Source organism: Sparus aurata, chromosome 24, assembly GCF_900880675.1.
Source record: "Sparus aurata chromosome 24, fSpaAur1.1, whole genome shotgun sequence".
Classification (NCBI taxonomy): domain Eukaryota; kingdom Metazoa; phylum Chordata; class Actinopteri; order Spariformes; family Sparidae; genus Sparus; species Sparus aurata.
This window is the reverse complement of record NC_044210.1, coordinates 6,019,316-6,029,643: the sequence shown is the minus strand read 5'-3', so window position 1 is coordinate 6,029,643 and position 10,328 is coordinate 6,019,316. Positions and strand designations below refer to the sequence as shown.

At 39.3% G+C, this 10,328-nt stretch overlaps 1 protein-coding gene across 18 annotated transcripts in view; it reads right to left on the bottom strand.

The window, feature by feature from the left end:
* The window catches only part of LOC115577157 (peripheral plasma membrane protein CASK-like), a 48,934-nt gene that overhangs the window by 15,257 nt on the left and 23,349 nt on the right, over nucleotides 1–10,328 (bottom strand). For 7 of the 18 annotated variants that reach the window (XM_030410014.1, XM_030410020.1, XM_030410025.1 and 4 more), the window contains exons 6-19: nucleotides 9,146–9,248; nucleotides 8,182–8,360; nucleotides 7,259–7,381; nucleotides 6,868–6,951; nucleotides 6,514–6,613; nucleotides 5,520–5,537; nucleotides 4,171–4,182; nucleotides 3,774–3,895; nucleotides 3,529–3,606; nucleotides 2,835–2,915; nucleotides 1,189–1,377; nucleotides 893–971; nucleotides 513–598; nucleotides 65–133 (exon numbers count right to left, since the gene is read on the bottom strand). In XM_030410014.1, the coding sequence (XP_030265874.1) occupies nucleotides 65–133; nucleotides 513–598; nucleotides 893–971; nucleotides 1,189–1,377; nucleotides 2,835–2,915; nucleotides 3,529–3,606; nucleotides 3,774–3,895; nucleotides 4,171–4,182; nucleotides 5,520–5,537; nucleotides 6,514–6,613; nucleotides 6,868–6,951; nucleotides 7,259–7,381; nucleotides 8,182–8,360; nucleotides 9,146–9,248 (1,323 nt within the window). Of the gene's footprint in view, nucleotides 1–64; nucleotides 134–512; nucleotides 599–892; nucleotides 972–1,188; nucleotides 1,378–2,834; nucleotides 2,916–3,528; nucleotides 3,607–3,773; nucleotides 3,900–4,170; nucleotides 4,183–5,519; nucleotides 5,538–6,513; nucleotides 6,614–6,867; nucleotides 6,952–7,258; nucleotides 7,382–8,181; nucleotides 8,361–9,145; nucleotides 9,249–10,328 lie in introns of all 18 variants that reach the window. The other 11 variants (XM_030410018.1, XM_030410021.1, XM_030410027.1 and 8 more) reach the window with 6 other exon arrangements.

Below are 10,328 nucleotides of genomic sequence, written 5' to 3'. Positions count from 1 at the left end.
TAAATTGTTTTTTCTTTCTTTTAGAAGGTGCAAATATATATGCAAGTGTCTGTTTCTTCCGTACCTCACAAGACATGGACTGGGATCGGTAACTGGGTACAATCTTGAAGGTGATGCTACCCCTCATCTCCCTCTGTGTGGACAATAAATGATGCATGTTACGTTGATAGCAAGATCATAAAGAAAGTGATATGGTCAAATCCCCTTCAGCCCAGTACTACAGCTGCTCACTTTAACTTACTTCAAATCTCTGTTTGCTACTATGTTCTTCATATTTCAGGCAAAGTAAGATGTGTCACTCTTGTAAAATATAACTCTAAGTATCACTGATTTTATATTACCCCACATAACATATTTTGGTGCAAATGGAAAGCAAATTTTACAATCTATGACAAACAGTAAAACCACAATACATGCTAAAAATGTAAGATTAAACAAACAGACAGTAACATTTAGGGCCAGAAAAGCTACTTACACACTCCAGATTCTGGAAAGTCTGATCTGTTACTTACCAGCATCTTTTGGAGCTGTTCTACAGTCTGATTGGCAACGCTGATGCCATTAATCTCTCGGATCTCATCTCCTACATGCAGAGTCCCTGAAGCAGAGATATAATAAATTAATAAAGGCTACAAATGAGGCTCTTGGGTGTTGAAACATCATGCCTGGCAAAGCAAAGGCCTGGAAAACCCAAGAGGGAGCCCGACTAATGTAAGGAAGAGTTGCATTTAATTCTTCTTTCAATAACTATAAGGTGTGGTCCAGTGAAATAGAGGAAGACCAAGGACATTATTCAAAATCTCATCAGATGACAACAGTATTGGTTAAATATTGACCAATATATATGCATGTAAGGTTTAATGGTTGCTCTTAATTTTATATGGATGCATACCTTGTCGATGAATCATTCCACCATGCATGATTCGGGCCACAATGCAGTGGTTGAGCTCGTTCATTTTCAGAGTGATGCCCTGAAAGAGACCGACAGAAGTTCAGAGTGATAACTGATAATAGTTGAGAGTGACAGTACGTTCTAGACTACTATATTTTAATAATATAGTCAAGGTACATGTATCCAGAAGTGAACTGGTTGGATGAAAAGGCAAAGTGAGCGAGTAAATTCATTGATATTTAAAATGTAAGGCAAGAATCTTGAAAATGTGTATCTCTCTGTTTCAGTTTACACACCATTGGCTCGTCGGTGTTCTTCTGAAACTGCACCAGACGAACCCTGGTGACATTCTCCAGGTCCATGTCTCCGTTGGTGCTATCTGGGGAGTCTCCGTTTAGGTAAGGTGAAGTGGGTGGGGGAGTCACCCTCAGTGCCTCATCGCTGTAGACCTCGTGGGCCACCACATCGTGGGTCTGCAGCAGAGCCTGGAATGTACACAGACGGTCATGAATGTTAAGACTGACAGATCTAACTGCACAGTGACTTATGTATCCCTGTTCTTTCTGTCAGTGGACACAGTGGGAATTAAGCCAGGTAACACAACTATTAATGCTGTACACACAGACAATATTTTTAATGACCATAGGCAAAGTAAACAATGGTTAGAAGGAAGCTGTGTTGGTGAGAAAAGACACTCCTGTGTCAATGACAATAATAAAACAAACTATCAAAACCCAATCAAGAAGGGTCAAGAAGGTACATGTGGTTGTACAGACAGCATCACTTTGTGTATGTGAGTGGATAACTCCAATGTAAGATAGAGTGTGGCTTACACTAATCCTCTTTGGGCACTTATCATGTTACTGACACACTGAGTTTTTACAAACACATGGAGTGGCTACATTTGACAAATGATCACATCTGTTCATCAGAGCAGCAACATGTTCAGTGATGATGCATGACAGCCATAGAGCGTTGAAACAGCTGGCACTAGATGCTCATGGTGAACAACTGTTGCAGAAAAAAATGTTTTTATCAATGCAGCAGTCAACAGTGGGTTCTAACACGTGTTTGTCACTGAATACCAACAAACCACTGACACCATAACTAAATAATTAACTGATTGTTGCCTTATAAATGAAGCCTGCCTAGGAAAAGGTTTTAAAAGTGAAAGAATCAGCAAGTGAGGCATGTGTGTGACTTCATAACCCTTCATAGAAATTCTGCAGGCAACAGCACCACAGCATGAAAACCCCAGCTAGTCAGGTCAGGGGACAAGATGGGCTAATTGGATTAAACCAACCCTAAGGCATGACGGCTCCAGTAAGTGTCCCAGCCTGAATCAGCACAGGGAAACACCCCAGCCTCTTCTATTTCAAACTTCCATCATCCTAAATATAGCTGTTGTGCAGTTTTCTAAGTGACAATAGATCAAAGGAATATAACAAAACTACTTAACTCAGATTCAAGCCAAGCTTCACCTTCAGCTGCAGTAAGTACAGACTCCAATGACGTCATACCTTCACATGAAATCCAACACAGACTCAGTTTCCATGTCTGTCAATAATATCCTCCCAAATTCTCCTTCTCGTCTTAGGTCTGTTTCAGTCCGAGACAGTCTCAGTCTACAGTCTCTGTGTATCCACACTGAAGCCAGCCTGAAGCCCCTCAGCACATTTTCTCTTCAGCTCTTCCTACCATACTTATGCATCTACCTCCGTTCCTCTTACCCTGTTAGTGCCTGTCCCCATCCAAGGGCTCGCCAGGCTCAGGTGCTAAGCAGCTTTGTGGCCGAGGGAGTTATGTGGATTGAGAAGAACCCTACTTCTGACACATTACATTATAATCTCTAACACCGATAAGCATGCCCTACGTGCACACACACAGATCTGAGAGAAGAATGTGTGTGTGTGTGTGTTCCTCTGTGTCTGTAATATCCCACCATAAAGTGTGGCTGTGTGAGGATCCTCCTGAGCTCCTTGGCCTCCATGTTCTCAGGATAACACGAGATAGTTTCCAGTACCTGGGCAAGAAAACAAAGAGGTGTGAGTCTTAAGAATTAAAGAATTTTTAAGTCACAGCAAAATGTCTGATCCTGTTCTGTTCATTATTGAATTGCTTTTGAAGCAACAAAGTCTCATCCCCAGCTCATCAAATACTGACACTTTGGGTTGGCAGCAGACCCGAGCCACTACTACCATTTTCTCAATTAGTTTATTAGTTAGGTGAGAAATGTTGACCAGTGTTTCCCAAAGTCCAATTTGACGTCCTCTAATGTCTTGGTTTGTCCAAAAGTCAAAGATTAACAGTTGACTATCATTAAGACGTTAAAAAAACAGAAAACATTAACATTTAAGAGGGTGGATTCAGAGAACTTTAATTGACAACTATTTTAATAAGTGATCATTTATTCCTTGTAGCATCCCCCATTGCTTTGCCAAAAAGCTTTTTGAATAAGCATCACCCATTGTTCAGGACTTGACTGAGTAATTTTGTACTATAATCACAAGAAAAATCAGCATTTTCAAATTAGATTAGTGGATTTAAAGGCACACAAAGGAGCCCCCAGTTTTTGAATGCCAGTTCTTATCTTGAATGGCCCTTTATTTAGTGAACATGAGCTGCAGGTTCCTTACCTCTTTGGCTCTCTGCACTCCATCACTTGGAGGGTTTCTGATCTGAGGGGACGACCTCGTGTTGATTTTGTCATAAAGCTGAAATGACAGACAACGACATATAATAAGAAAGTTTCAAGGACAGTAAGTGAAAGCAGCATATTAAAGAAATACCATCTAAAACTTATCTTATGCTTGACTTGTCATTACACCTACTGGTAACTCTCAGTATTACAGAGCAAGGTGTGGTATTGTGGTTTACTCACATCTAACAGGGTGTGGAGGTGCTGATCTTGGAAGACACTGTGGAGGAAGTCCATGTCTTTCTCACTGCAGTCCGTCAGCGCATGAATCTCCTCAAGACTGTCCAAAACCTGTGATACTGCCCCTGTACACACACGCGCACGTCAAGGTTATACAAACAAATAGAGCCTCACGCACAGACACACTCACAAGTACACCAAGCAGTCCCTGCAAACACACAACACAAAATGCAAACACTGAACGTGGACAGACTCATCTACAAACACACTTCACATTCTACAAACAGGCAAAAAAACGACAAATACCAAAAATAACACCAAACGTAGACAAACAGAAGATGTCACGACAGGAGACACAGAAAACACACACAAACACTCAAAACTATTTAACCCCAAGTACCTGCTGCATCGCCCACACATGCAGCAAAACCAGAGAAACAGCGGTACATGGCATCAATACAAGATCAGGAGAAAGTCACTTCAAAAAAGTCAGTGTGGATGATGAGTAAGGAGCAATACACCCAAGAAAAATGCAAAAATATGCAGAGGAAAACGAAAAGAAATAATTAGCATTTCTTCAAAGGTGTAGAAGGCTACATTTGTCTGAGAACTAATTTATCATGTAATAACATCAAAGTCAAAGAAATGTGTGTTGCTTACATAGAAGAAGTAAAAATATTGTATGTTTAGATGACAGACAGTTTGTTACAGGAAGTTTAAAAGTACTTTCAAAATAATTTAGATTTAAACTCTCTGATACAGATATTTGATACAACTAGCTGATCTTTAAATTACCACAGACTTTATTAGTGGTAGGGGAGATGATTTTACACAACTATGTTTGGAGTTTTCCAAGGTCTCCACTGCCAAACCAGAGAATAACCTGTATCTCTTACAGATGATTTAATAAATATTTCATGCGTTAAAATTATTAAATACACTCCATCCTTGAAAGTTTTTAACCTTGAACAGACTCCAATTTTTGATATGGTCTTGAACAGGAAAACAAGCACTGCCTTAAAAAAAATTTGATTAACAAGACATCTCCAGAAAGAAGCCCTGAAATACCAGATGAAAGATGGTCATGAACCAAAAAATATCAAAGTTACAAACAAAACTATGGGCTAACAATGATCTTTAACTCAGCTACGACTGTGAGGCATGAAAGTGATATAGCACAGGAGAAACATGCTATTTAGCTGTTACCATCATTGAGAAAACCTTGGTAAAGGTCTATTTACATGCATCACGTTACTCCAGTTAAGGATCCCAATTTTATTTCATGTACAGATAAATAATTGGTTAATAAGTAAAAGAAATATAAAATGTGTGCAAATACTTCAAGGAAAATGGTGTGACATACAATGTGCTGCATGTAGGACTAAAGACGAGCTTTAACAGGATCTTGATTACGATAGGAAGTTTCACTGTTTATTAGGACACTGAAGCATGTAAGTGTCTTTTCTCCACTTCACCTTTACCTTTGTTTTTGTTCGAGCCACAAAGTAAAACAGAGCTCCCTGTAATTGGAGTAAAGACGATGCATGTAGACAGAATATTGTCTTTAAAGGAGGAAGAATTTTAATTGAAGGCACGCCAATAACCATGTTTCTTTTTCTTAAAGAGAAACAGGAGGGAAGGATGGAGGATTAGACCCCACAATAACCAACATCCAAAAATAAAATGCACATGATGATAATGCCATGATGATATCACACATCAAGTTTCTATGGGTGGGGGGATACGTACTTTCAGCAGCTAGCAGTCCTAGGGACAGCACAGCAGAAGAAAAACAACACCAAAGAAAGAGAGGCTGAGATTAGAGGAGGTTTACAGGAACTATGGCTCACACAATGAGAGAGAGAGAGGAAAGAGAGGTCGACAACAAAGAGAGAGAGGTGGCAGTGCGAGGAAGCATGAGGGCAGGTAGGGAATAAAGGGAGGCAGAGGAGAAATAAAGGAAAGAGCAGCAACAGAGAGAAAATCAGCAAAAGCAGCCAAGTCTGAATAATCTGCCGAGCTGCTGCCTGCAAGCATCTACCATACAACACAAGTCTATGACCAGGAACATGTCTGGTTTATTTTTGCCACTGTAGACCTTCAGTCACCAGGAAGCATGACTGCAGCAGACTGCCAGCCTCAGCAGAAATCTGCAGTGGTGTAAGTATATCTGGCTGCAGCAGCTACATACAAATCTGAGCAGATAAATGTGAGGAGCTTAGCCACTGATTAATTAGGTGATGATGTAACACACTGCTCATTTTCTACTGTTTATGACAGTGACACAAATGGTTTCAGTTTACTAATAAGGTAATGGCAGGTGTAGCCTGTAGCCTCCTTCTCAAAGGAAGTGAAAGTCCATGGCTGAGACAGGGAAATGAGGTTTGTTGAGCAACATCTGTCTCCATGCAAACAGAGGAACTGCTACACAGACAGCTGGAAATCACATTAAAATACTGGAATAGAAACTGCAAGAATAGAAACTGGGCAAGAAAGTAAACATGTTCTTTGGTACAGATGCATGATGGTATGTTTAATCTTTGACATTGCGTGACACACTGAGAAATGACAGTATTTTATTGTCCTTTAGGTTTTTATTATATCACAATTCAGTAGGTTTTTTCTCAAAACTTCCTTAGGTTGTCTATCCTACCTGCATCTGCATATATTCAATTTCTGTTAAAAAATACATACAAGAAGCAAACCTACCAAAACCAACATAGTGCTCTGTTGCATGCGTTACCTGAGGAGGTGGGGTCATCTGAAAAGTCATGTAGCTCCTCTGGGGGGTCTCCATAGTAGGAATTAAACTTGTGGCTGGAAACAGCAGCCAGAACTGCACCCTGGGATACAGAGTAAGGATAACACAGCTATTAAATAGAGCCTCGACAGAGCCTCATGTTGTGTCGTGTATATGAATGCTTTGTATATGAAGCCGCAGGAGGACAGGCCTGTTAAGAATCTTAGAAAATATAAGCAAGAAGTTCATTCTGGTCAGAAGCAGATGCATCCTGTGTAGGAGGTGTTACTTCCTCTCAACTCAAGATAGTCGCTTTGAAACTGTAGACATTCAGATAAGCATCAACACGGTGCTGACCTTCAGCTTCCGCCTGGCATTGAACTTCCTCAGCTGCTCCACTGTTTCAGGCAGGTGGATCTTGTAGGCATACCTGTCCCTCTCCTACACACACACAGACGCACGCGCATGCACACACAATTAGAAACCATGAACTCACATATATGAGCAGTCACAGAACGGATGTGAAAGCAAAGATGTGACTCCACAAGGAAGGAAGTGCCCATGTCAGCATTAAATAGGCCAGTGGTTACTGAAGCTACTTTCTTTAAATCGCCAAATATCAACATTAAAAACTAAATGGTTTGCTTTTTGAATGTTAAACCATAAAATGGAAGATCCAAAAAATGTTTAAAAATTAATGATGGTGAAATTGGCAACATCTGCATTGCGTGCATGTTTGTGAACCTGCCTTCAGCCAGGGGTGGTTGAGGGCCTCATAGACAGTGATTCTCTCAGCAGGGTCCAGCATCAACATGCGTCTCACCAGGTCCTTGGCACTCTCCGAGATGTGGGCCCACTGGCGCGGGTTCATCTAGACAAAGACACACGCGCACATGCGCACAGACACACACGCGCACACACAGGAGAACAACCACACAGGAAGAACATCAGCAACCAAGACCATTTATTATGAATATGTATAACTCTTAGTATATCACTATCTATAATGTCAGTCAAAGTAAAATCAAGTAGAAGTGTTGGAAGAGCTCAATATTTATTTTTTTTCCAGAGAAACATTTGGGATTTTCGCAGCTTGATGGGACTACACTGTAGTGGTGGGCCTGCTATGACTGCATCTGCCACGGATTAGTGCAGCAGGAAATTCATGCTCTCGGTTGAAATCAGAGAAGTTAGCTGACCTTTGTCACAGTACCTTCTGCTGAAACTGTCACCAAAGTTTATACATCACAACTAACTGCCGTTTGTAAAAGGTAAGAAGTTGTTACTGTTACCCTTTTAATGCACTCAACTTTAAATGAGGTAAGAGTAAAAATAGCTCACTACATATATTAATTCATTAAGGCTGTATCAAATTATGTCTGGTTGGTTGACAGACAACAGGAAAGGAAAGTTCCTCTCTTGTAATACATTTCTTGTACAATAAGTTTGGTCACAATGTTCACTACTGATACCAAAAAATAGAGATACTAATATCTGACCGGATTAGCAAAACATTTTTTCAATTTAAACATAATGAAAACACAAATTAAGAGATCAACCTTGACTCACATTGCAGCACAGTGAGAGCTGAAGGAACCAGCTGTGGTGCGCTGATGAACACATTCAGCATGTACACCGAAAGTCAATAATAGTTTTTGGGAGATATGCTACTACCTTGTATTTCCCTTTAATGATAGCCTCAAACAAACGCTCTTTGGTGCCATAGAAAGGAAGGCAGCCAGACAGGAGGATGAAGAGGATGACCCCACATCCCCACACATCCACCGGTTTGCCATATGGCTCCCTCTTGACCACCTCTGGGGCCATGAAGTGGGGAGTACCAACACGACCTGAAGACAGCAGACAGGGAGACAAGTTAAAGAGTGATTAGTGTTAAAGTTAAATGGAAGCATGTTGGAAATCTAAAGAGATAGCTAGTGTTATAAAAGAAATAAGGATCTCAAATACACAGGCTATGCAGACAAGCATTTTAATTTGCATGATGTGTAATCAAAGTCTTAATCTTGGCCTTTTATATTTTGTCTCATCTGTGTTTTACAATGCTTGTTTACTGCTCTAAGCACCAATACTATATTTTGTGATGCATCTCATTTTATTTGCTTATTTTTTCTTTCTTGTACTACTTGTTATTATATTCTGTGTAGCATCTTGTCACTTTGATGCTATAGAAATAAAGTGTTGTTGTTATTATTATTATTATTATTATTATTATTATTATTATTATTATTATCAATATTATCAATATTATTATTATTATTATTATTATCAATATTATTATTATCATTATTATTATTATTATTATTATTATTATTATTATTATTATTATTATTAGGAACCAACAGATTTTTGGCAGTAAAAATCATCAGGTTATAATTTCTGAATCTGAAACCAGGAACTGCTTGTGTTTTTGTATTGATAAAATAATGTCAAAATGGAAATTTAAATAAGAAAGCTAGTCCTAAATCAATGTCATAATCAATCATCAAAATTACAATCAATTAACTATATATTGTTTGACTTTTTGTTATGTGTGTAAACATTATAGTGGGGAAGGCATGCAAAAGTGTTTTCTCTGCCCTTTGAGGTTGAGATGATGAAAGCTTCCATACTGTACCTCCAGCCACTAAACCAGACTCTCCCAGCTGTATTGCCACTCCAAACCCTCCCAGTTTGACTGGAGCAGAGTTCTCCTTCGAGGCCAAAAGCACACAGTGAGGCTATAGAGAAAAGAAAGAGACAGCTTAAATAATGCATGAAATAAAACTTCAAATTTAGTTTAATGGTTCATATATTCAACCAATTTAATGAGGGACCATCCTTGTAAGCCCTAAATTATATTCAACTACTTAACAGCAACACATGCACACAAGTATGACTTATTCATCATACTGACAAAAAAACCACTACAATTTCTTTGCATCTACAATAACTGTGCAGAGCATTGCTTTGCTCTTACTGTGCAAAAGTGCAAAACCCCATTTGTTCAATTGTTGGTTATTGAACCTTGGTTTCACATTGACAAGACAACTTGCGCAAGTATAACCACAATTTTATTATGATGCTGAATGAGACAAGAAACAGTTCCTGCCCTAGGATTTTGTCAGCACACAAGGGATAATAAGCGCTCAGTGAAATATGTGATTTCTTTTTGGCTTTCAGAGAACTGCGGAGCACAATGTGAAATAATATTTTCATTACAGCATACAGTAGAAGAGAAATTAAAAAAAGGCTTAAAAAATTACTGACAGAGAGAGTAAGGTGAAAGTGGGGCGTGTTGAAGAACAAGCAGCAGATTTCTATAGTACTGATATTGCAGGTGGAGGAGAGTAATAAAATGTATGGTGTGTCTGTAAATAAAGCCATTTAGAGGACAGCATTAGTGGTTCATAAAGATAGAGATAACAATATTCAGAAGTAACCTCTTGGAAGCATCACTCTCCAGGAACCTTATAACTTACGTGATATAATTAAAGTTTATTTCATATCAGGTTATTTGAACAGACCTCAACAGATCTAAAAACACTCAAAAGACTCACCAAGACCAGAACAAGAGCTCTCATTGATGTTAATAAGCTCTGTCTGTCTCTGTCTGTCTACCTCAGAGATGCTGTTTAGAAAGCAAACTTTCTCCAGGAACAAGGCTTAAATTCCAGGAGGGCGTGCTGAAAAACAAGCTTTTGGGACTGTAATCAATACTTAAGTTGGAGGTGGAGGGGACATGCTGCACATTTATCATATGCAGACAAGACTAACGTAATTAATCTGTGCGTGCAGTATTGTTGAAAACACCCCTACTT